At 48.6% G+C, this 26,343-nt stretch overlaps 1 protein-coding gene across 3 annotated transcripts in view; it reads left to right on the plus strand.

The window, feature by feature from the left end:
• The window catches only part of HIPK2 (homeodomain interacting protein kinase 2), a 176,917-nt gene that overhangs the window by 37,173 nt on the left and 113,401 nt on the right, over positions 1-26,343 (plus strand). For 2 of the 3 annotated variants that reach the window (XM_029922732.1, XM_029922739.1), the window contains exon 2: positions 13,875-14,958. In XM_029922732.1, the coding sequence (XP_029778592.1) occupies positions 13,875-14,958 (1,084 nt within the window). Of the gene's footprint in view, positions 1-12,007; positions 12,089-13,874; positions 14,959-26,343 lie in introns of those variants that run through there. The other variant, XM_029922723.1, reaches the window with a different exon arrangement.

Consider the following 26,343-nt stretch of genomic DNA (forward strand, 5'->3'; position numbering starts at 1 on the left):
TTAGAAATACATATATTTTATCTCATTCTTTTAAATATTCTATGTTTGTGTTTTTAGTAAGCACACTCTGGTACTAAAATAGAACATGTATAATTTATTAAAAATAAATATCAGATGCATTAGAAGTGTTCAGGTTTTTGGTTTTTTTTTACCAAGTGCTCAATCAAAAAAAGGTCATGTAACAGATACAGATCTGCAGTGAACGTGTTGTACTTAGAAACTGGGTCCGGTCACCTCATACCTGTCTGAATGGCTGTTATCAAACAGACAAATGGCAAGTGCTGGCCAGAGGATGTGGAGAAAAAGGAACTCTTGCGCACTGTTGGTGAGAATGCAAACTGGTGCGGCCCCTGTGGAAACAGTATGGAGATTCCTCAAAAAATTAAAAATAGAGCCACCATATGATCCAACAATTCCGTTACTGGCTTCCTATTGAAAGAAAAGAAAGACACTTGATTTGAAAAAATATATGCACCCCTATGTTCATGCAGCCTTATTTACAGGAGCCAAGAGAGGGAGACAACCCGAGTGTCCATCCATCAAATGTCAGGTGGATAAAGAAGATGAGACATATACGCACACAGTGGAATACTACTCAACCATAAAAAAGAATAAATCTTGTCATTTGTTACAACTTGGGTAGACCTAGAGGGTGTTACACTAAGTGAAATAAACCAAAGAAAGACAAATACTGTATAACTGCATTATATGTGGAGGCTAAGAAACAAAAACACACCAACCAAAACAAACCCTAGACTCACAGGTGCAGAACAGATTGGTGTTTGCTGTGGGGGGAGGGGCCGGTAAAGGAGATTAAGAGCTACAGTCCTCTAGTTATAAAATAAGTAAGCCACGGGATATAATGTCCAGCAGGGGGAATATAGTCCGTAATGTGGTAGGACCTCCGTAAGGTGAGAGATGACTAGACTTACTCGGTGGTCACTTTACAATGTCTACAAGTCACTATGTTGTACACCAGACTCTAACATACTGTATGTCAGTTATGCGTATAAATTAAATAAATTTAAAAAAGGAAAAAGAGAAAGTGAGTCACAGTTGTGACCAGGGGTAGAGCTTTGGTAAGAATGTCACGAGGAGTCCTGGAGGAGTTAGGGTGGTCTAGCCTCACCTCGCCCCTTGAGCACAGCAGGCAAATTCCAGATCATTCCAAACGCCCAAGAAACCTGTCTGAATACTAAGAGAACAAACTGCATAAGTAGAGGGAGAAAAGAAGCCATATCGTGGGAGAATTTAAATAAAAACTTGAGGGGCGCCTGGGTGGCTCATTTGGATAAGCATCCAATTTCCACTCAGGTCATGATCTTGGGGTTCATGAGTTTGAGCCCCGTGTCAGGCTCTGCGCTGACAGCTCAGAGCCTGGAGCTGCTTCACGTTCTGTCTCCCTCTCTCTCTGTCCCTCCCCCACTCACACGCTGCCTGTCTCTCTCTCAAAAAGAAATAAAACATTTAAAAAAATTTTTAATAAAATAAAAACTTGAAAAGAAAACAAAAAGTTACAAGGAAAAAATGCATATGTTTTTTAGGCAAAGTAGGTAAAATACAGGCTGTGTGTGAATCTTCTCAAGCCCTTGAAGATTCCTGGGCATCCTCTCCAGGGTCACTGGAAGTTGCTTTCTTCCTGATCAAACCTGCCTTTCCTGATGGAATGGCATTCGAGATGAATAATAGACCCGTTTCACTGTTTTTGTTTCCTTTTTCTGCGGGAAAATGGCATACTGACCCGCGTGTGTGAGCCAGGCACGGTGTGGAGCCCTGGGAGCACCAGCGTGTCACATGTTACAGGTCAGCCCCTGGGAGCGCCAGCATGTCACATATTACATGTCTGGCCTGGGTACACTAGCGGGCCCCACTGGCTCCTTCCCCCAAACATGCAGTTGGGGCTCACTTCCCGTCGCCACTGTGCTGGGCACTTGCGCGTCCTCCCTCCGTGAAGCCTCACCAGGACCCCCTGAGAAACTGTCACTGTGTCCATTTTCTAGAGGAGGACACTAAGGCACACAGAAGCTGTGCTGAGACCAGCCAGGGGGAGAGCCCGCGTCCGTCAAGCTCACTGGGAACTCAGAAACGGTCTGGAATGAGCTCTCAGAATGCTGTTAATCCCCTGTCGCCAGGCGCCTGCCTGTGTCACCCGGCAGGACACAGGCCGTGCTGCAGGAGGAGGGCGCCAGCACTGTCAGGGCGCCTCCTGCCCTCAGGGCCGTCTGCAGGTGGGCCTGGCACCCTGGGCTTGTGGGCTTGTGACCACACTGGGACTGGCTTGATGCCAGTGACTCATAGCATAAAAGTGTCCTTGTAGCAGACGTAGGAGCCCACCTGAATCTGCACAAGCGCTTTCTCACTCTTCTGCCATCTTCTATTTCCTTTCCCGTGTCCTCCTCTCCCACCTTCCTCCCAGCATCCCTGTCTGCCTTCCACCCATTTCTCTGACTTTTCTTCCTTTGCGTCTTCTTACTTTCCTTCTCGTCCCCCACGGGAGTGGCCTTTCCTCTCCCTCTCCCAAAATGATCTGTAATTGAGTTTTGTCAGATGTCAGCTAAAGCAACTGAGAGCAATGAGAAAACCTGCCAGGGAACAAAGGAGCAGTCACGGAGAGCAACCATCGGGAGCAGCGGTTGGCATTTCAGTCCTGGAAGACGGGTGTGCTGCTAGGCCCCCAGAGGCGGGTGGGGTGGACCCTGGATTTGAAGAGAACCCAAGGGAGGGGCCTGTGTGTGGCAGCGGCGCGGGCACCCCTGTGTCTGGCAACGGCTTTCCCAAAGTTTTCTCCGCGGGTAGATAACAGCCCCGTGGGGGCGGGGGGGGGGGGGGGGGGGGGGGGGGGGGGGGGGGGGGGGGGGGGGGGGGGGGGGGGGGGGGGGGGGAGGGGCGGAACGTTCGGAGGAATACATAAACAGGAGCACCAGAGGTAGCGAACAGGTGCTGTACCGGGAGCAGACTGCAGACGGTGGGCCTTTGTCCTGGTTTCTTTGTCTACCGGCAAGGAGTTGAGGTTTAAAAAGGGCGGGTCTGCGGAAATGCCATCCCCCGACTCCTCAACTGCTGGTGTGCCAGCTGAGCACAGGTGCAGCCGCCGCCTGCTTTCGTTCCAAATTTCGTTGTTCTCCAGTCGAACGTGGGCTGCCGTGAACAAATATATTTGCATCCAAGGAGGAGGTGTTCTGTGCCCTGGCAGGATTGGTGACTAAGACAGGAGGAAAGTTCAGGATGCTTCTAGTGCTTTTCAACCATGAGGCGGTAAGGACAGACCCTAAGGGCATTCCGTGTGACCCTGCCATTGTTAATGCTTTGTCACAGCCTGAGTACAAACTTTTTTTTTTTTCAGTGAAATACATCCTGAAATATACTACAGAGTGTGTTCATTTCCTAGCCCTATTGTTGCATTAAGGTACCTCCCTGGCCTCTCCCTAATTCCGGCAGCACCCTCAGCAGACTTCGGCTCACAGCCCTGTCATCCTCATCTCGGCCTCTGTCGTTAGTGCGGAGCTCTCTGTGTGTCTGTGTCTTTCCTCCTCCTGTAAGGACACCAGTCATCATGGGCTTGGAGTTCCCTTAATGGCCTCGTCTCAACTAGAACGCAGCCTCAAAGACCTTGTGCCTAAAGAGGGCCACCTCCGCAGGAATCGGGGGTTAGGACCCCAGGCATATCTTTTAAGGAGACACACAGTAACAGAATTCCATAGAGTGATGCACCTTACATACTTTTTGGTGGAAAGGAGAGTTGGCAGGGGCACGGTAATTAGAATACCAAATGGGAAAGAGTAGAAAGTAGGTTTCCAGTTCTGATGCCGAGAGTGCCAAGCATTTCCGAAGGTCAGCCTGAGTGAGCTCAAGAAGACAGATCAGTTGTGGGCCGGGCATGGGATGCATAAGGGGTAAGGAAGGAAACCATTTGATTTTACTTTAGCAGTAGGGTATCAGACATTTAAGGATAACTAACTCTTCTTGCACTGAAGAGTAAAAAGCCTACTGGATTTTTAGTCTTGATTGAGACTTTATAAGACATTTCTAAGGGGTAGAAAAACCAAATCTGAGGCTTGCATAGTCTCCCCAGGTACATAGCCAGCCTCCCCAAGGCCTATTCAGTTTTGGCTCACTCGTTTCTGAGGTGTCGGTCGTGATTTTGGAGCAGCGGTGGAGGGAGGGGGAGGCCAATGAGAGGGAATGGCTGAGAGAATCAGGGACGAGGCTTTTGCAAAAATTTGTGGCACAAACACCTGGAAATTAATACCATTGAGAGTTCATCTGCCTTATTCAGAACGTTTCAGGAACAAAATGAGCATCCTTCTAGATCCTTGGAAACCGCGCATTTGAATGGAATTCGTCTGTGTTGAGACCAGGAGTAAAGCTGGGTTTGTTTTTCCAGTTGGTGGATATTTACCCTTTTCATCCTGTCAAGTTTGTTTCCAAAGGGCTCTCGTCTTGAGATCCTCAGTGGGAAGGAAAACGCAAAGTTGGGAAATGTCACGGCCGCCATAGGCTTTGCACAAAAAGGACTGTGTGGACAGCAAAAGAGAATTAGTGCATGTGACACAAGACTGGCCCGAGAAGGAAACTACCCCATGCCCAGCCCACAAATGATTTCTTGTTTTGAGCTTACTCACGTCATACTTCAGAAATGTTTGATACACCCAGAGTCAGAACTAGAAACTTAGCCGATTCTTCCCCATTGGGTGTGACTAATGCGTCACTGCCGACCCTCCTTTCTACCAAAGTTGACTATAGTTATCCTCAGGATACGTAACAGGTACATCCCTGCGCGGCCTTTTCCAGAAGCCCTGGAACATGCACATTATGCAGAATTTAATTTGAAAATAACCACTTTGCTTTTCCTTGTTTCCATATGTAATATGTGACTAACTGAAATGCCCTCATAGGTCATTCGAGGCAAGATATGGGGAAATCACTGAATTAAATATCTTCCCTCCGAGGAGGGGAAAGAAAACAGAGGGACTTCTTTTGGAATATCTGGACTCTATATCTATAGCCTGAGAAGATTATACTCCAGTAAAAAGCTTTTGCTTTCCTTAAACCTGTTGTTATGGGTTGAATTGTGCTCCCCACCCCCACCCCAAACTCACATGCTTCATTCCTAACACCCAGTACTTCTGAATGTGACCTTACTTGGAGACAGAATCTTGACAGAGGTAATCAGGGTGGGTCCTGATCCAACATGGTTGGTGTCCTTATAAAAAGGGAAAATTTGGACACAGAGACACGCATGGAGGGAAGAGGGAGCAAGGACACACAGGGAGAACACAGCCTCCTATAGACCATGGAGGGCCTGGGAACGAGTCCTCAGAAGGAACTGAACCTGCCAACACCTTGATCTTGACCTCCAGCCTCTGGAACTTCGAGATAACAAATTTCTATTGCTTAAGCCACCCTGTCTGTGGTCCTGTGTTACATCAGCCCCAGGAAGCTAATGCTCTGATGTTTAGGAGTTTAGGATTTGGTTTTTTTTAATAACAAGAGTGTTAATTAATGCAGCTATTGTTTTAAAAATGAGTTTTTGAGTTAGTTTTGTTTCTCCTTTCATGGATTTCACCAGTTTCCTGGCCAAAGAGACTGGAAGGCATGTGTGTCTTAATGGCATCGTTCTTTTCTTCACCAGAATTTTATTGGATTGGTGATTTTCAGACTGTCTGTAAACACCCGGTAACGTGGCCTCCACATAGTGGACCACAGTGCCCAGCCGCTGCCGTGACGGCCGGCCCGTCTGTCGCGGTCTGTGGCTTCGTTCAGGGGGTGTGGTAGAGTCTCAGAAAGGTGAGTGTGAGCGAGGCTGAGAGCTGTTAGAGGTGAAGTTAGCAACAAAAAGAAGGAAGTCTGAACCGGAGAGGGGCTGACCCCGACACATAACGAGCCCGTGGGTAGATAGATGAGGAGAATTTGCAAATGGCGGGGACAAGATGCTTACTCGATTGAAGGACTCCAGCTTATGGCAGAATTTGTAGATTTAAGGCAGATGACAGAAAAGATTTTGAAAGTCCTGCAGAGAATCGCATTTCTTGGAAAGCAAGTGGGTAACATGGGGCATTTGCTTCTCTTTCCAGGAAAGCACCCCTTCTTTCTCTCCTCCCGACGGCTGTTGGCTTATTTCCAGCCAGGCCCAGTAGTTCTTTCTCTGTTTTCCTTCTCTAGGATCAATCCCTTAATTGTGTTTATCATCATTTTATCCTTGACTTTTCCCCATGACTCATACTTCCCTCATACTATTTGACAATGGCCGTGCCCCCAAGGATTTCTTTATTTGCCATCTGCTCTACTTTCTACACCGTTTCTCCTGGGAAACAGCTTTGCCCACATGGACTCGATTTCCATCTAGGTGCTGATGACCGCCTTTAAGGTCAATATCTCCAGCCAAGACCTCTTGCTCATTCTCCTGTCCTGTTTTTTTTTTTTTTCCTAGGGACATATAGAATATTCCCTCTGTGTTGTTATCAGTGCCTACAATGAAATCGATTCAAATTAGAGCTCTTCCAGCTCGACTCTTCTCTCAAAATTAACACCACCATTCTTTCTTCAGTCTCTTTGGGATGTGATTTCAGTCTTTTCCCCTTTTGGCATTTTTGTCACTGTGTTTTGCTGATCCTTGGTTAGCAGTCTTTGGTGTGTGCGTGAGCTGACTCAGGGTTCCCTGCCCTCTCCTCACTCTAATCCCGTGCAAGGTTAGCACACCTTACTGTAATTCATTCTCGTTTCCAAGTGGTTTATCCTCATTCAAGGCTCAACTGAGAAAATGGGAACTAGATGCTGATGGTCAGTGACCAGCGGCTCCTGACACTTCGGTAAATTAAGGAACTCTTTGCCTCAGAATTTCAGTGTGAATAGTTCAACACTGAATACCTCAACTAGGACACCTTGTCAGTGCCTGTAACTCCACGTGCGGAAAATCTGTTCTGTTACCCCACCCCCCTCCCCCGAGACAGACAGCTTTGCTTCTGCTCCCCCATCTTTCCTGCCCCCACCATGGAACCCCACTCCTTTGAGTCCCCCAGACATATTTGATTTCTCTCTCCTTTGCCCTCCCATCCCACCTGTCAGTGTGTCTTGTTTTTTCTTCTCTGCAAAGTCTTATGTTTCTGCTACGTCCTTTCTATTCCTCAGACAGTCCCTTAGTCCAGATCCTCACTGCCTCGCCCCTGGACCACTGTGACAGCCCTGACCATCGCACTCCAGACCAGTCTGCCCCCTGTGCCACCCTGCAGCGGATAAGTGAGGTGTGCCTCTTTAATGAGGTACCTTTATTTTATTTGAGCAATTTTGAGTGGTTGTGTTTCTCGGATGTCATGGGAACCAGATGATGCAGAACTGGTAGATGGCTTAGGCTGATGATCACTGTCGTGGGTGCCTGTGCTTTCAGCAGGTGGTACACAGTCGGGGGTGCCCCATACTTTACATCTGTCACTTCTCACGTATCAGCTTTTATTTCTCCTTGCCTGTTGGACCAGTCTCCTTGTTTGGAACTTCTAGTCCGAAAACCTAAAGAGAATGGTTAATAGCATGGATTTGAGAGTTAGGCAGACATCAGTTCAAATCCCAGCCCTGCTTGTAGTAGCAAAGTGACCTTGGACAAACCAGGTCGTGTCCCCAGACTCCATTTACTCATTTGTAAAACAGGGATACTGCACCTTACAGTTATGGGATGTAGGCACCCAGAGTCTGACAGAGAGCAAAGTCAATGATAGTCCCTCTACAACTTGTTGTTAGTTGTGTGCTAGAGGACAGCCAGTAAGACCGGGTGAGGGCCAGAGGTTTGATGTGAGTGGCTGCAGTGCTAGGGCTTCACACCAGCCGTACTGAGTAGCTTACTTCTGAAACACTGCAGTTAGCAGATGACAGTTCTGGGTACTGGCGCGCACGGTTGTTTATCCATTTAGCCTTTGTTACCGTATTACTCTGTACAGTGCCCCTGCATTTTCACCTCCAAGCAAATCCTAAACTTCCTGAGGGTATGGGCCAGAGTGGCGGCTGCTCCCCACAGTTTGTTTACACCAATTCGCAGCATCTGGAATACCATCTTCCCACCTTTCAGAAGATACCCCATCTTTCTAAGCTCAATCTTAGCTCCTCTAAACTCCTATCGTGTTTTCGTTGACTAGTTACTTAAGTTGCCTAGAATTGCCTGTTGTTTTTTAATTTGCAGTCAACTTGGCAAACCCAGAAGATTTTAGGCTCCTTTAGGGCAATGGTGATGTGTTAGATGTGTTTCCTTTTGTGCCCAGCCCCAGTCCTGTTTATATAGAGGACCCTCAATGCAGTCAGTAGTATTTGTTATTGTCATTATTGACAAAAGAATTCTGTAGAGTATGTGGTTGATCCTAAACTGAGCTCTGATGGAGTGTACTGTATACTTAACGAGACACAACTAGAGGATAAACAGACTTTGATTGAAAATTATATAAAAGCCCTGTAGACATTTATATACACTATTTTGGAAATCTATCATTTAAATGGGGCTAATGTGGAATTATCTTTGCACTAGTTGTGAAATATGAACTTGATAAGCAGGATGACTGTCGTTAAAATTGTATGAATATAGTTTTGCATGTCCATGAAGACATTTTTTTCCCCTCATACTTTTTAACCCCCGAGGCATCATGTGGTACAGGGTGATCAAGAGGTGTTCAGATTAACCCTTTTCTAGATGTTGCAAAACGTCCATTCAGGTGCTCATTTCTAACATTCGTATATTTTTGACATTTCTTTTGGCATATTCTGTAACTGTACAATCTCTCGTGTGAATAATGTGATCTCTAAGACAGATACGGCATCCCGTTGGGCATGGGAATTAATCCTTCCTTTCAGTTCCTGACTGCACCTATTAAACACTCATTATGCAGCAGAAGTATGTGTCAGAGGATTTGGGGAAGTGGGGAAGTTTGTACCTCTCACACCAAGGTGCTCACGATTGTGTTCTCTTTAATAATGTAACTGGATTCTACGTGGTAATCTATTTCACATCTGCCAAACCACAATTAAACCTTATCCACTGCTGAAAATGGTGCCATTATTTTACTTAATAATTCCTTCCTCAAGCTTTGGTAGAATTCAGTGAAGTTGAATTCAATTTAATTTATTTTTAAATCATAGTTGAACCCTCACTCATCCCCGTGGTTTCCCCAGAGTCTGATCTTCCAGTAGATAATTTTGGGGTGGTGAGATGGAAAGGAAATGTACTCAGATGTGAAGCAACTTTTCAGTTCTTCTAGTTGTGAAATAAAAAATTATGAAGAAACTAAGCAACTGGGGTGGGGGTGGAGAGGAAGAACTAAGTGAGCCAGCCCTTCAATAAATGACACTTTAAAAAATCTAGTGCATTAAAACTTCGGGAAAATCAGGAAGATTTTTAGTTATTCTTATTTTTTGGTGGAAAAAATTACTCAACCCTAGAATACGGAATTTGACATTAAACCATTAAGACAGAGACAGAAAGGCACATAGAATTATTTTGGGTTAAACTTCTAGGGTCAGGGTCTCTTTTTTCCACTTAATCCTGGGAGCCTAAACCTATCAATTGTCTTCCTAACTTTCAAACTAGGACCTTTGTGAGAATGAATTGGGAAGGGTGACTCTGGATTGTCCCAGACAAAGTCGGACATGTGCTTACCCTGCCCATAGTACATCTGGCCCAGAGCCTAGTGGGTACTAGATGCTCGAGATTTTGAAATCTGGAGAATCGTGAGGAATAGCGTTTGAGGCAGCAGGCATGGTGAAGGGCGTTTTTAGCCATGCACATCTCTCTGATTCTGGGCATCTGTCACCAGAGGTAGCCAGCGATGATTTCTACAATTTTATGACCTTTGGCTGTCATCCCAATAACAAATAAGTCATAAGCCATCCTCTTCCCCTCTGTAAATTTCCATTTCTACACCCTGGCCTTTCTACAAAATGTTTTTGAAGCAGTGAAAACAGAAAAAGGAGCCACTTCTTCCTCATGTAACATCAGCAAATTTCTTCCAATGCCACAAGACCCTTCCCTCCCCAAATACTTGAGGGTTGATGCATGAGGGGCACACGAGGTAGCAATGGACAAAGGAAATGCTTATTTGCTTTGCCTCCAGTAGATAAGTCACTAAAAGCCAAGGGATTGGTTATTTCTACATGGCGTACAACATCTAGGACAATATGAACATTTAATACTGGTAACTATAGAAAAGAACATTCTCAGTGTTATGACACATTAAAGGAAGGTTGACCTGAACAGAAAGAGCAATGGGAAAAAAATAGGTAAAGTGTAGATTCTGAATAAGCAAGCCAAAGTAGTCTTGCTGGGCAGAAAGATGTATATGGAGGTGTAGTCATTTTGGGTAGGTGGACCTTGAAGTTCAGGAACCAAATGAGAAAGGGAGCCTTTGTCAGATCTATGGGATCGGGGTGAAGGTGGGGCTCTGAGCAGGTGCTAGGTGTCAGGCTGAGGCTGCTTGTGGGCGATCAGAGCCTTTCCAGGCTGAAAGTAACCCCTACCTCGTTGGTTTTGTTTTGTTTTGTTTTGTTTTTGTCTTGGTATGGGTAGGAAGATAGTGGTGGGTTTTCCTTTACTTTCCAAAGGGAGGCCACAGGGGCCTGTGACTGGTCATTGCTCTATGGCCAGAGAACTAAGCGCTCCTGGAGGCCTGGCCAATTAGAGTGCTTCTATTTCATCAACTGAGTGCCTACTGTGGATAATAAAGTCAACTTAATACTGGGGAAAACACAAATATGAGGTATAAACTGTAGCTCTTGGACCCAGAATATAAACTGGTTATGGAAACATGACCTAAATGTGTAAAAAAAGGGAAATAGCACAAAAGATAAGTAATTCAGTTCAAGACAAGAGATTTTGCAAGGCAGAAGTACAATTTGTGGCCAAATGGATAGTGCAGATGGTAAGTGCCGTAGGGAAAGAGATTTGGGAATGATGGTTGTGGGTTGGAGAGATCTGGGATGAGGAGGGATCTGAATTGTCTTGTCTTTGAATAACTTGGGAGAACAGTGAAGGCATGTCAGAGAAGGGAATGGAGATAGGAGTGTGGAGGTAGGATGTGTAAGCAACATTCTAGAAACAGAGATAGAACAGCTTAATTCAAGTTGGGGCTTGAGGATGGTTATTCATTGACCATGAAGCCAAGAAGGTAATTGGAATCGAATGTGATAGTGGTTAAGTGAAAGAGTCATCAGCTTAATCTTGTAGACACTAAGAAGACATTGAAAGTTTTTGAACAGGGGCGTAATGTGCTTAGAATTATTCTAGGAAGATTAATCTGGTGACTGAATATGGACAAGTTAGAGGCAAAAAATAGACTTCTCTGGTAGACCAGATGTTGGCATTTGCCCTAGTCCTATTAGATGGTGATAAATGCTTTAACCATGGAAATGGCAGCCAGAATGGAAATAAAGAGATGGCTACAAAAGACATTTTGAAAGAAAAAGAAATTAATAAGATTAGCACTTTGTCATGGATGAAAGAAGACTCATCAAAGGTAAATCCACATTTTTGGAACCAAGTGACTAGAATAATATTCTATGAACAGAAAGGGGGATGTTAGAAAGGGGCGTGAGATGGCTAAAGTTTTAGGAGAAGATAAGGAGTTCAGCTTTGGAAGATAGTCTTTGATGTTTGACATAGTAGGAGGCAGAACTTACTAATGGAAGATAAGAAGGAGAACCCGGCCTGAGATAAAGGGGGGAGTCACCTGCATAGAGATGACAGCTCCAACTGTTTGAATGAATATCTTCCAGAGAGAACAGAGTCAAAATGTTGGAAATGCCAACATTTTAAAGGAGGAAGAGGAAAAGGAACCACCCAGGCACCCAGTGTGCAATCAAACACTGGAGGAGGAGATTACAGATTTTCATAAGCACAGATAAGAGCATGGAGAAGGAAGTTGTGGTCAGCATATCAGATGTTGCAGGGAGGTCAAGGAGAATAGGGGCTGAAATAGAGCCATTGGTTTAGGCAATTAGGAAGTCGTTTACCTTTAAGAACTCTTAAGAACACAGCGCTATCATGTGTGGATGTGTGGGGTGGGGGCGTCGATTAAGGAAGGAGCCTTGGAGAAAAGGGAGCATAAACCACTGATTACAGGTGAGAAAGAAAAAATTAAAGGAGAAGAGTATGGCTGTGACTCTTCTTGCCTTCTAAGTTGGGAATGTGTGACACAGTGACACATGAAGGCAAGAAGAAAAAGATAAGTCATTGATTCGCTTGGCGAAACTTTATTAAATACCTACTAAGGACCTGGATCTAATTAACAAGCAGAAACTGAAAGCTGTAAGAGAAGGAGAGGACGGTGGAAGGAACTGGAGAGGAGGAATCGTGAGAATGGGAGGAGATTTGGGGTTGGAAATGAGAGACACAGCTTCCTCTGAGACTGGAGAGAAGGCAGGAAGGATGGGGGCTGGATGTAGATTCAGGAAACGAAACTCTTCTGAAATGAAGAGAATAAGGTGGAAAGCAAGGCTGCAGATGTTGGGCTCCTGGACAAAGTGGAAGGTGTTTGCTGGGAGAGAGGGTGGCTAGGGTGACAGGTGACAGGATGTGAAGGAAAATGTTAAATGACCACTCTAGGTAGTACAAGGGGTCAGGGACATGAACACAAGGATGGCTGGACACCAGCAGTGCTTGCGGGAAACCCCACTGTCCTGGTGCTTCCATGAGAAGTGTTTACCGGGTGTCTGGGTGGTTCGCTGGGTGAATGTCCAGCTCAATTTGGGCTCAGGTCATGATCTCACAGTTGTGAGATCTGCTCTCCCTCTCCCCTGTGCTCGCTTGCTCGCTCGCTCGCTCGCTCTCTCTCTCTCTCTCTCTCTCTCTCTCCCTCCAAAAAAAAGAAATGTTTATCAACTACAGTTAGATGATGAGCAGTGTTTGTTTCCACTTTCACCTTTAAGAACTTACCTTCCTCATTGCCTTATTTTTCCTGGATACTTTTCTATGAATTTTTGTTTGTTTCTAGAATCACCAAAATTGTAAATTGTACAACTATTCCAGAGTTACGGTCTAATAGATTTCTGAGGTTATCTAAATTGTGGCCAAGATGTTGGCATGAAATAATAGTACTTTATAGATAAATTTACGGATAGATGAATTTAGCAGGAAAAGTTAGTGAGTAGAGCCCATGGATGGTGCTACCCACTCCTTCCCAAAAATAAAACAAATGTTTCAACGATAGAAAACATATAAAATAAATGACAGAATGTTTTATTTGGACCATCTACATGAAAACATCAGGCTAACTGCTGATCTGTTCAGCCCTGGAGAATTCATTTAAGATGACTAATATCCCAGGGGGTAATTCCGGTTCATCCAGAAGCTAGTGGATCAGGAGTGGCGTCAGGCCTGGACCCATAGAGGAAGATGTTTCTTCAAGGGAGCTAACCTGACAGGCTCTGTGACAAAGAGTTGCAGGGACGGTACAAGTAGTAGTACTACTAGGAGAAGTAACTGGGACAACTAACAGTTAACTGGGCCACCTGCTAGAGTCCTCAGTTTTAGTAGGATTGCAACCCACTGAGAATTGGGGAAGAATCTCTATCGCAAACAGTGTTTATAAAAACAATTGAGTCATGAACAGAGTTCTGATACTCTCCTTCTGCATCTGAGTCTTGATTGTATTCCTGACTGACTCTACAAGTCTCCCTCCCTCTTGATGGTGGCAGGCGGAACACCCAACTCCTCGGCCCCACAAACTGAGTGACCAGAATGTGCTTCCCCAGGGAGTCGGGGGGATTCACTTTCTCAGCCTTGCTTTGAAGTGAGAGGAAAACATTCTCTAGGACCCAAGCCGCTGGTCAGAACTGAGATGAATCTGCTGCATTCATTCGTTTAATGGCAACGAAAATATCGCTCTTTCCCTTTCTTTTCCTCGTAGGTATGGCCTCACATGTGCAAGTCTTCTCCCCTCACACCCTTCAATCAAGTGCCTTCTGTAGCGTGAAGAAACTGAAAGTAGAGCCGAGCTCCACCTGGGACATGACTGGGTACGGCTCCCACAGCAAAGTGTACAGCCAGAGCAAGAACATCCCCCCGTCGCAGCCAGCCACCACAACCGTCAGCACCTCCTTGCCGATCCCAAACCCGAGCCTACCTTACGAGCAGACCATCATCTTCCCAGGAAGCACCGGGCACATAGTTGTAACATCAGCAAGTAGCACTTCTGTCACTGGGCAAGTCCTCGGCGGACCACATAACCTAATGCGTCGAAGCACTGTGAGCCTTCTTGATACCTACCAAAAATGTGGACTCAAGCGTAAGAGTGAGGAGATTGAGAACACGAGCAGCGTGCAGATCATCGAAGAGCATCCACCCATGATTCAGAATAATGCAAGTGGGGCCACTGTAGCCACTGCCACCACATCGACTGCCACCTCCAAGAACAGTGGCTCCAACAGTGAGGGTGATTACCAGCTGGTCCAGCATGAGGTGCTGTGTTCCATGACCAACACTTACGAAGTTTTGGAATTCCTGGGCCGAGGGACATTCGGGCAAGTGGTCAAGTGCTGGAAACGGGGCACCAACGAAATCGTGGCCATCAAAATCCTGAAGAACCACCCGTCATATGCCCGGCAGGGTCAGATCGAGGTGAGCATCCTGGCCCGCCTGAGCACGGAGAGCGCCGACGACTACAACTTTGTCCGCGCCTACGAGTGTTTCCAGCACAAAAACCACACGTGCTTGGTCTTTGAGATGTTGGAGCAGAACCTCTATGACTTTCTGAAGCAGAACAAGTTCAGCCCGTTGCCCCTCAAGTACATCCGCCCCGTCCTCCAGCAGGTAGCCACGGCCCTGATGAAGCTGAAGAGCCTGGGTCTCATCCATGCTGACCTCAAGCCAGAAAACATCATGCTGGTGGATCCGTCCAGACAGCCGTACAGGGTGAAGGTCATCGACTTCGGTTCGGCCAGTCACGTGTCCAAGGCTGTGTGTTCCACCTACTTGCAGTCCAGATACTACAGGTAAGGCCACTCACGCGGAGACAAAATGCCGAGCGCCCGGTGGCGTCCACAGAGGATGGGCGGCGGTGGCAGCGGTGGGAGAGGCGAGATCACATGCCTGAGGTGTTGCCCTCCAGCGACTGTACTTTAGTCAGAAAGGGGGACACGTGCACACGGAAATGATGGCCAGAAGCCACATGAGAATGGAGCCAAGTAGGCTTCTTGGCCTAGACCTTTGGAGTCAGAAGGGAACCCCTGGAGGCTGGGGTGAAGGGCACGGCCGGGCAGTTAGGTCCTCATGAGTGGGTAGAATCCAGACCTAGACGGGACAGACACTACTAAAGTCACTGCTGCAGGAATGTACGAGACATGCATGGGAGACGAGGACACCCGCCCGCACAACAGGGCACCTGGGTGGTGGCAGATGTGACTGACTGGCGTGTCGGGGTCTGAGATGCCAGACGGGCTGCAAGCTGTGTCCTTAAACAAGGACTGACCGAGCCCTGAGGCGGGTGAACAGAGGGTGCCTGGACATAGGGTGAGGCAGGGAAGATGACTTTTCCGTCCCTGGGGAGGAGGCAGGGCAGGGGGGCGAGGTGCGGCCCAGGGGCCAGTCAGCTCGTGCCCGTGCCCGTGCCCCTGGTAGGGAGCTGGGTGGGGAGCGTGGAGTCTGCGTTCCTTCTCCCAGTCAGCAAGGATCAACTGCCCTTCCGGCACATGCCAGGTGCAGTGCTGGGCACTGGCCAGACCCTCACCCGTCCTGGAGTCTGGGATACCGGTTCCTGACACTGGCCTGTGTGTTGCAGTCACCTGCAGGGATGCGGTGGGGTGAGGAGTGGGGTTGAAAAATAACCTGGCTGGGGTCCTAACCCCCACAACGTGACCCAACCCCCCTGGGTGTGGAGTCCTGCTTGGGGGTTTTTTAACAGCTGTCTGAGGGATCCCAGTGTGCAGCAGGGTTGGGTCCCCACGTGAGAGAGCAGTGGCTTCGGAGTCAGAGAACCCCGGGCTTGAACCGAATCTGCCCTCTCGCTGAGCTGTGTGGCGTGGACTTGTTGGCCTTGTTTCTCCCTGCCTTTGCTTCCTCACCCATCGGCTGGGGAGGTCCGGTCATCAGCCTCGGGGTTGCCGGGATGCTAGGCCACTGGGCCACGGCCCAAGTGCTTCACTCACTGTCCAGCTCATGGTCGGCGCATGAGGAGCGGGAGGGAGCGGAAAGCAGGAGAGCCTGTTCTGGGCAGACAGTGACGGGCTGGGTTTGGGGTGACGTCCAGCAGACCCGTGAGGTTGGCAGTCAGCAAGGAACAAAGCTAAACTCCCCTGAGAAGCGAGGACCGACACACATTGAAGAGGTTGCCGTGTAGGCCATAAAACCAGAGTCCCAAGACCCCTGTGTACCTGAGCCCTTCTGCCCTGATGCTTGTGGCCACAGACTAAGGCTGCAAAATGCACCACAGCCCTGTGGGCCCAGCGGACTGGTCACCCATCCCCGAGGCTGTTCTCCACGCCCCCCACCCCTCCGGCTTCGGGAGGGACGGTTCTGCTCACGTGCCTGCACTCTGCTGTCTGTCCATCTGCTCTAGAGCTCCATGGAGAGGGAAGCCACAGCCCAGTGTCGAGGCCGAAGGGGAGTGAGGTTTGGGCTCAGAGGCGGGGGAGAGGGCCCTGCCTGAACCCCCAGGACACCAGCGTATGGCGGTGAGACAGCTGACGCATGTTCTCTTTAGAAAGTGCCCTTCCAGGGCTGGCTCTGGAAGACATGATCGCCCCGTCCCCTTCACAGATCTGGCTGAGGAGTAGCTGGTGCTGGGTGTCAGTCACCCTAAATCGCCACTGAGTGAACAGGTACCAGTTTTTCTCACCTTTACTAGAAAGTGAGCTTGGCGACTTACAAAAGGCAATGCAGGGGCGCCTGGGTGGCTCAGTCAGCTGAGCATCCAACACTTGATTTTGGCTCAGGTCATGATCCCAGGGTTTTGGAATTGGGCCCTACGTTGGGTTCTGTACTGAGTGTAGGGCCTGCTTGGGATTCTCCCTCTGCTTGCTCTCTCTTAAATTAAAAAAAAAAAAAAAGTAATGCATATTCAGAGGGCAGCTTGATGGATCCAGTAACTTTGACTTTGGGATTCTTTATGTCCTCACGTCTTCTTACCATCGTGTGCCCGCCCCTCTCCCACCAGATGGCCTCTGCAGTTTACATGTCTGGGACCCAGCTCGGGTCATCTGGTGGACGTGCACGGCCTGTTTGCAGACAATCCCAGGGCTCTCCTTAGCTCTCCCCTCCCTGACTTCCCCCTCTGACCTCTGTACCCCCGTTACTCTCGGAAGGCCCCCCCCTGGGTGTGATGTTACCTCTTTTCTATTAACCAAAATTCTGAGCAGGCTAACCTCTTCCTCCTCGGGGTCACTTTGGCCAAAAAGACGAGTATCCTATGGGTTCTTGTGGTGAGTCTCTGCGCCCAGCTCTGGACTCAAGGGCATAGTCAACATGAAAGCCAGCCCAGCTCTTCTGCCTTGATGATGCTTCATCTTGACATTGAGCCCTGCATTCTGTTCCTTCCCCAGGCTTCATCTCAATCCCAGAGTAGTTTGCAACCATGGAGAGCAATACAGGTGCTTGAGGACAGTCTTCAGCTCTGTGTTAGTCCCAGCTGTGCGGGACAGCCACCTCCAGGCTGCGTTTATCAAGTTGATTTTCCCAATTACTTTGCCTCTTAAGGGGGCTGGGAATGGAACAGAACTCTGCAATTGTCCATTGTTCATCTGAGAAGGAAGACATTTGCAGCCACAGCTTGAGAGAATGTGTCTGTTTGAGCCACGTGGCATAAGGAAGTCAGCACACTGTGAATCTGTCCTCCTGTGGACCCCCTGGCTCCCACAGGGTCCCCCATATCCGTGCCGGCTGCATTATCCCTTGGGGATCTCTCCCCTTCCAAAGGGGAGGACACTTAACGTGTTCTTCCTTATTTTATTTTAATTTTTAATATTTATGTATTTTTGAGAGACAGAGTATGAGTGGGGGAGGGACAGAGAGAGAGAAACACACACACACACAGATTTCAAAGCAAGCTCCAGGCTCTGAGCTGTCAGCACAGAGCCTGACGAGGGGCTCAAACTCACAACTGTGAGATCATAACCTGAGCCGAAGTTGGGCACCTAACCAACTGAGCCAACCAGGTGCCCCTGTCCCTCCTTATTTTTATTAGGACAGTATTAAATATCATCTTACCCTCTTCCCCGACATATGATGTGGAAACAGTATGGCATAGAGAGACGTTCCTGTCCTCGGCCCAAGGTACGTGGGAAAGTAGGCAGTGTCACAAAGAGGGAGCTCTGGCCCAAGGTTGGGGCATATTATGGTAGAGGGAAGCCTGACTGTGTTTTTCAGGAAACAGAGGCTCCTTTTTTAGTTTTTTACGCCTGATGCATGAGTTGACCTTCCAACCTGAAGGTCTGTTACATGGTTAACCACCAAATCGCACTGTTTCTCAAACTGCATTGTGCATCAGAATCACCAGGAGGGCTTACTAAGAACACATTTCTGCCAAGGTCCATCCCAGTACCCACCAAATCAGCATTCCAGAGGAGTGCCTCTGAGAAAGTCCCCTCCCTGGGCGCGCGCACATGCACACACACTTCACTGCACACCGTTAGAGGTGAGCTTGTGCAGGTGGTCTGAGGTTCACTCCGAGAAATGCTGCTGGGGAGAAAGATTTCCTCACTGGTGTCGCCTTTCACACGCTCACACCCTAAGCAATGGAGTTGTAGCTAATCCTATTAATGTTTGTTACCTCTCCTTGGAAGTCCCTGCCATTTCCTTGTTTGATTCTACATTGATGCCACTTTTTGTGGGGTTTGTTTGTGTGTTTTTGGTGGCAGGAAAGCCAACAGTAACTTCACGTGGGGGTACTTCCACTACCAGTGTGACCAGCAAACTAAAAACAAGACCAAATATTAAGCTCTACTTCAGGAAAAATAAGCAGAAAGACATGCTCTTCAGGCAAAGGATAGTCAGTGATTAAGATGCGTAGAATTTTTTTGTTTCTGCTCCAGGCAATTCAAAATACTCTGTCTAGACTTAATTTGGAACACTTAAGACCATTACTAAAACCTCAGGAAAATGGGCATAAAAATTTAGGGCATAAAAAATGGCCAGACAATCTCCATCTTTAGAATACTCTAACTTGTTTTATTTTGTTTTGTTTTTGATTCTTTGGGTTGCAGAGACTGTCTTCAGATTGGTCTTTAGGTGGGGTAAAGATCTATTTTAATTCAGTTCAGTTCATCTGGCATTCACTAGGGACCTACTGTGTGTCCCGTGGTAGGTCTGCTAAAGCGAACGAGGGAAGGAGAGACCACTCAGCTGGAGGAGTTTATGGTCTCTCCGAGGTGGTCACAGGAAACAAACAAACCACCCAGAGTGTAATTCTGATGTTTTGCTATTGCCGGCGTTTGATCACTCGGTAGATGTTCATTGAACCTGTAGAGAGCAAATCATAAGGAAAACCGGGTAAAGACATTCAAACTCAGTGAAAGAATTCGCAAGATGGGCTAACAGGGAAGATTTATAGAGCAAGAGCTGTATCGGAGGAATTTGGAGGTGGGTCTTACAGGAAATGAGAGACGGGGATGGGGAGCCTGGGAGCCACCCAGGTTGGCATAAATAAGGGAAGATGCTGACATCCGGATGGAGCTGAAGGCTTGAGTCGGAAAGTAAGGGCTAGGGGAGTCAGGTCTCATGGTGGACACTATTAACGTGGGCAGATGGGGCTTGGATTTAGCAACAGAGTAATTGAATGAAGTTAAGGATGTTAATGAAGTTAATCAGTCGGAATGGCAAAAAAAAAAAGTTGGGGGAAACTCAGAGGTTGGAGACAGTACTAGTTGTTCAGGAATAAAGGGAAGAGGCCCTGGGTTATAACTCCTCCCCCGCCCTCCCTGGGATTAATGTGAACACTTTTAGTGCTTTTTACCTTTCCAGGTACTGTGACTGCATAATCGCCCGCCCTCCAGGGGATAGATTTCTGTCTGTTTTGCTCTTTTTTGTTTATTGACTTTGCTTTCTCTAAGGCACAATTCTGAAGCTCTGGTCTCTTTGGAACCTGGTTTCACATCCCACCCCTGCGGGATAGACTCTGGAGGAAGAGCTGGGAGGCCTCCACCCCGTCCTGGCCCTGCGTGTCCCCAGCTGTGTTCCACTGAGTCACTGATAGAGCATCCCTGGGGCCTTCCACACTCTTGCATCTGGACCCCATTAAGACCAGGGCCCGTGGTTGGGCATATGGTGGGTCAGAGTTGGGGGCTCTGTCTGTGGCCCTATGACTGTTTTCTCTCCTGTGGTTGAACTTGGCCTCCTTACCCCAAACTGGGAGCCCTCCATGTTCTCTCCGTGAAGCAGGGACTTGGCACATTCCAAAACGCCATACTCTGAGTCACTTCAGAAAAGGGGCATAGCTTCATAAAGCCATAAACGTAAGTAGTTTCAAAAATTGCATAACTCGTGCAGAGAACAAAGTGTTACAGATGCCTGACTACAAGTTAGGCTTGACTGAAAAGAAGAGCAGGGAAACCAATCCCATTGCAGGCGTTAGCTTTCTAAGTGAGTCTTTTATTACTGACAGATCACAACAGGACAAGCCTCCAGTCTGAGGATATTAAGTGAAATACTCAACCCACTGACAATCCACCCAGGAAGACGGTTATAAATATATGAGAGCTTTTTGGGCTGCAGCTTTTCTGAGAAGTAACCAGCAAGCTGTCCAGCGGGCGGGGGAGCTTCGATTTCCCTTTACTCATCTCTAGGACCTTGAACTGTACGGTGAAATAATTTGAAATTAAAACGTTCTTCCTGGAAAGCTAAGTGGGAAGCTCTGTGTGTGCTTGAGTACGTCGGCCCAAGTGCCCTCCCCTCTCCACAAACCCCCGTGTGCAAGTGCGCGTGCGCCCCAGCTCCGCCCCGCGTTGTTAGCCCGTTCGGGGCCCTTGCAGACAGAGGTGTGCTTGTGCGCGCCTCGGTGGCAGAAGCTGACACTCGGCTGCAGCAGGGATGCTGATGGGTCTAGGTGACCACCACACTGCCACATGGAGAGACACACGCAGCAGACAGGCACGTCCCTGCAAGGTCACACACGCACACCTTCAAAGACAGTGAAATAACCGGCACCTTCACAGACCACGTGAGCAAACTGGGCAACCCCAGCGATTCAGGACCCAGGGGGCAGGAGCAGTGTGGATGCCCCGGAAACTTGGCCCAGCCTCCTGCCTTCCTGCGGGGTACCAACGACATGTCCCGGAACCTGAGGACAGTGGGCCAGAACCACTTGGGGCTCGAGGCTTAAGCCTGTTGTTTCCAAAGTGTAACCTAAGGATCCTCCTGCCCCAGAACCACCCAAGTACTTCTCAAATATGGAGATTCTTGGGGGCGCCTGGTGGGACTCACTCAGTTAAGCCTCCAGCGTCAGCTCAGGCCATGATCTCAGGGTATGTGAGTTTGCTCCCCATCAGGCTGTCTGCTCTCAGCACAGAGCCCGCTCTGGATCCTATGTCCCCCTTTCTCTCTGCCCCTCCCTTGCTCACATTCTCTCTCTCTCAAAAATAAATAAAACATTAAAAAAATAAAGAATAATAAAAATAAGATGGAGATTCCTGAGTTGCAAAGCAAATCTAATGAACAGGCTCTGAAGGTAGGGCCAGGTGACATACATTTAAACAGGCTCTGTAGCTAATTCTGTTAGAACTTACTAATGAGGTATGATCAGCATACAGAAGGCTGTACATATTTAACGTGAACAATTTAATGGGTTTGGAGATAAGTATACCCCCTGAAGCCATCACCACAGTCTATGCCATAAATAGATGCATCACGTCCAGAAGTTTCCTCCCCCCTGCTATTCACCACCACCACCACCACCACCACCATCATCATCATTTTATTCTCTGAGGACTATTCCCCTAGATGGCGGGGGTTCCAAAACCTGGCACCCCTTGCCTATGCCCCAGTGGGCATAGCACGTGCCCTGTCGAGATGGGAGAACAGGGCTGCTGGTGACAGCCTGACATCGGGCTGGTGATCCTTCATCCAAGCCTCTGATAGCCCCTCTGTGGGGCCCAGCTGATACACCACTTGTGATCAAGCCCCTTATGTCCCAGTGGTGGTGACAGTGAAGATCCAAAAGCAGTTGGTGAGGTCAGAGAGGTTGTGTGTGTTGGTGAACTGGCAAGTGGGGGGTTGGGAGGAGGCGGGGTGGGGGTGGGGTGAGAAAGTCGAGGAGACGACATACACGTTACTCTTTGCCTGATTTATGATAGATGCAGCTCTTCCTGCCTGGTGACTGTTGGGCTCTCCCTGTAGCCACAGTGGGTTTGGAGCTATAATCCTCGTAATTTTTTGAATTCCAAAGATGTGCCAGACACAGTGCTTCATGCTGAACTTTCAAGAAATGAGTAGGAGTGCCCTCAACTCTGTGGCTCTGCCCCCAAATCTGTAATGGAGTGAGCTGTCCTTGGGTGTGCTGGGTGCCACAGTCCTTGTCCATCCGCCATAGACATATCATTAAACCGAGAAGGCAGAGTGTGCAAGACAAGCCTGGAGCCTCCTTTGTCCCTTGGCCCTGTGGGCTGCTGGCCAGTCTCAAAGCCAGATGGAGGGTCAGAGCTCTTGGTCTTGGGTATTGGGCTATGGCCTTCATTGCCAGGCAGAGATGCAGCTGCTGGCGTTGTGGAAGTGAAGGTCTTAGGTAGTCGGGTGTCCCCAAAACAGTTCTTTTGGGAGAAGATCTCAGGACACAGGGAATGGGGAAGTGATCTGAAAATTAGGGAGCTGCCCCATTCTCTCTCCAAGGGGCCCATGGAAGGCCTTTGGGATTGGGCCCTGGAGGGAGGCTGGGGCTCTGCACCCTCCCCTCCACCCTGAGGTTGAGGGCCTGTGCCTTGTGGGCCAGGCTGGTGTGAGGACCCGGTGGGCTGGGGCTGAGAGGAGGCTGAAGCAGAAAAGCAAGGTGACGTGGTGCACAGAGTGGGGTGCACAGTCTGGCTGAAATCGGAGGGAAGGCACTGTGCCCCGAAAGGCCCCTGGGTGTGCCACAGCACCATGCCCAGACCTCCATCCGTGTCCACCCACCAGTCGCATGTGAGGTGTGTTTAAATGGAAAGAGACTGAAAGGGAAATGCCTTTTTAGGCAAATGTAAGGACTGTATAGACTAAGAACTCAGAGTTGAACTCCAAACTTGGTGTTTTTGAAGTTGGAGATATGACTTAAAAGCTAACATTAACAAATCTGGCCTCTACCCCACCTTCCTTTTGTAGCTGATGAGGTGCCTGCTGGAGGTGGGGAACAGGCTGGCCTCTGAGAGAGAGTACCTGGGCAGGGGCAGGGGCCTGAGGGCCCGAGACCCGGTGGAGGGAGGCGGAGGGAACTCGTCCCCTTCCTGTGGTCTCCAAGCACGCTGAGCTCAGGACGTGAGCGGGCACCATTCCCTATGGCTCCTTGTTGAGTGAGTGAACGGCTTAACCGGCCGGGTGAATGAATGAAGGGCATCGGTGGCCCCATATGTGTCGGCCCAGCTCGCACTGCAGATGCCCTCACATGCCCAGCTTCTTGTGATCTTTCACTGGTCACCTAAACCCTGGGCCTGTGGCATCCGGCATCCCCAAAGCTGATCATACAGGTCCCCAGTGGCGGCCTTTGGGACACACATCTCACCGGAAACATTCATTCCCATCTTGCCTTTCCACCTGTGAGATTTCAATTTAAAACCTGAAGACAGCTGACTCGGCTTTTAACAGATTAGTTCCCTGAAATCAGCCAACATCTGTCATGTCCCATTATACCTTTGCAGAAAATTAGAAGCGACGCCCCTAGCCCGGAGAAGGGTCGAGCACAGCGCGATCCGACTAGAGAACCTTGAAGGTGTGAAGACGGTGCCGTCCTCTGGCCTCTGACCCCTTTGCTTCTCTGGGGGACTTTACACACATGCTAGCCATGACTCCCTCAACTCTATCTTCATACCTGTGGGCTCAGTGAGCAGAGATTTCCTGCTCGTGCGCTGCTGCCCGTGAGCTCGGCACACAGCGTGCCCTCGGGAAATGAGAGCCGCGAGCGTTTTTACCACTGTCCTCGTCATCACCATGTGTGGCGACGGACCTGGCTTTGAATCCCAGATCTGCGACTGTAGAGCTGTATGACTTTCGTCGAGCTCCCACTCCTCTCTCGGAGGCTCATTGCTGAGGCTCTCACAAGGGAAAAGTCACTGCAGTTGCTAAAACTTTTATAAGGACTAAACGAAGGAGCTGTGTGTGTCTGATTCACCTGTGTGCGCCTGGCCTGGCCCAGGGCGCCTCTGTCCTAACCAGCATGCCTTTCCCGAGGGCTCCCTTCACCGTTAGGCACCTCGGGGCTAGCCTGTGTTCAGTCTGGCCTGTGTGTGTCATTATTAGCCATCCACATCCGCCCTTTTCCCAAGCTTCTTGGGATCATGCATGATTTCTTTATCATTTCTATAGACGTGGAGGACTGTGCTTTACCTTCAATAGGTGCTAATAATCCTAGGAGGACCTGTCTGGTGGGTTTCCTCCGGTGTCAGGAAGGGACGTTGTCCAGCTCAGCAGTGAAGGGGTCAGCGTTTGAGAGGAGCGACACCTCCCCCTCTGAATCAGGAGGGAGAGGTGACAGAACCCTGTTGGTGTGGCAAGAAAGACAGGGTGCTGTTCCTCACTTGAGGGCACGGCTGTCACCATCCTGCTAGTGGTGAGCCTGAGGGAGGCTGTGAGGTCCTCTACGCTTAGGGCCGGCCACAGGAGTCTCCGCGATTGGGGAACGGCACGCTGGAGGCCTCGTGAAGGTGGACTGCCGTTGACACCTGCAGGGGCTTCCTGCATCTGCTCCCCAACTCTGCCAACATCAGAAGGGTCAAGGAGCCAAGGCTGGAGTGCTGTGAGAGACTGTTCAGAAACCTCCCGAAGGCATGTGAGTGGGACTTGGTATGATGGTGTGTTGGGCGTGTGGGTGTGTTTGGTCTGTGTGCATTGGATGTATGAGTATTGGTGCGAATGTGTGTTGGTATGTATGAGTGTATTATGTGTGTTAGATATGGGAGTGTGTGTTGATGTAGGGGTGTTGGATGTGTGGGTGTGTTGGTATGAGGTGTGTGTTGAATGTGTCAGTATTGGTGTGGGGGTCTGTTGGCCTATATGAGTATGTGTTGTGCATTGGATGTGTGAGAATGTATGGGTGTGTGTTGAATGTGCTTTTGGTGTGTGTCCATTAGATATGCAAATATTGGTGTGAGTATATGTTGGTATGGGTGTGTGTTGGTATGTACAAATATGTGTTGGATATGTAAGTGGGTGTCGGTGTGTGTTGGGTGTGGTTCTGTGAGTGTTGGTATGTATGAGTGTGTGGGGGGGTGGGGGTGGATGTTGGGTATATTGGAAATGTGAGTATATGTTGTGTGTGTGTTGAATGTGGGTTTAGTGTGTGTTGGATGTGTGAGTATTGGTATGGGTGTATGTTGGTATGTATGAGGGTGTGTTGGATATGTAAGTGGGTGTTGGTGTGGGTGTGTGTTTGGTGTGGATGTTGGGTGTGTGGGTGTTGGTGTGGGTGTGTGTTGGTGCAGGGGGTGTTGGGTGTGTTGGTGTGTTAGATATGTATGTGTTGGGTGTGTGTTGAGTGTATTTAGTGTGTATGTGTTGGGTGTGAGTATTGGTGTGAGTGTGTGCTGATATGTATGAGTGTGAGTGGGTGTGGGCAGGTGTGGATGTTGGGTGTGTTGGATATGTGAGTATATATGTGTGCTCAGTGTAGATTTTGTGTGTGTGTGTGTTGCACGTGTGAGCATTGGTGTGAGTGTGTGTTGGTGCGGGTGTGTTGGGGTGCAAGCTCAGGGGCACCAGGTAGACTGGTCCATAGAACTCCCCATATTTGGAGTCCCTTCTGGTCCTGTTGCAGGTGACTGGGGATGGGGACAGGTACTCGTCAATTGCAACCTTATTTATGTAAATGTTGACCATAAAATAAAAGTTTTTTGGCCAGAACACCAGGATAAACTGTTGGTGTCACTTCTTCGTCATCCACTGACCTCCAGTGAAGGAGTTCTAGTCCTATGCTTTTTGTAAACAAGAACTTATATTGGCAAATAAAATAAAAATGCACTAAGTGTGACCCCCCGAATATAAATAGACCTGGCACTGAGATCAGATGCTCTCACTTGTGAGAGTGAGCAGCAGGGCCGGGCAGCCTCAGGGAGACGGCGGCGCTCTGTGTCCTGATTGTGGCAAGGGCTCCGCAGATCTGTACGTGGACCGGAACTTGGGGCGCTTACATCAAAAAATTAAATTAAAAAATTTTAAATAAAAATTATAAATCTCTTTACTCATGAAGAACTCCAAGGAAATTGTCGATAACA

Source organism: Suricata suricatta, chromosome 2 (assembly GCF_006229205.1).
Source record: "Suricata suricatta isolate VVHF042 chromosome 2, meerkat_22Aug2017_6uvM2_HiC, whole genome shotgun sequence".
Lineage (NCBI taxonomy): Eukaryota > Metazoa > Chordata > Mammalia > Carnivora > Herpestidae > Suricata > Suricata suricatta.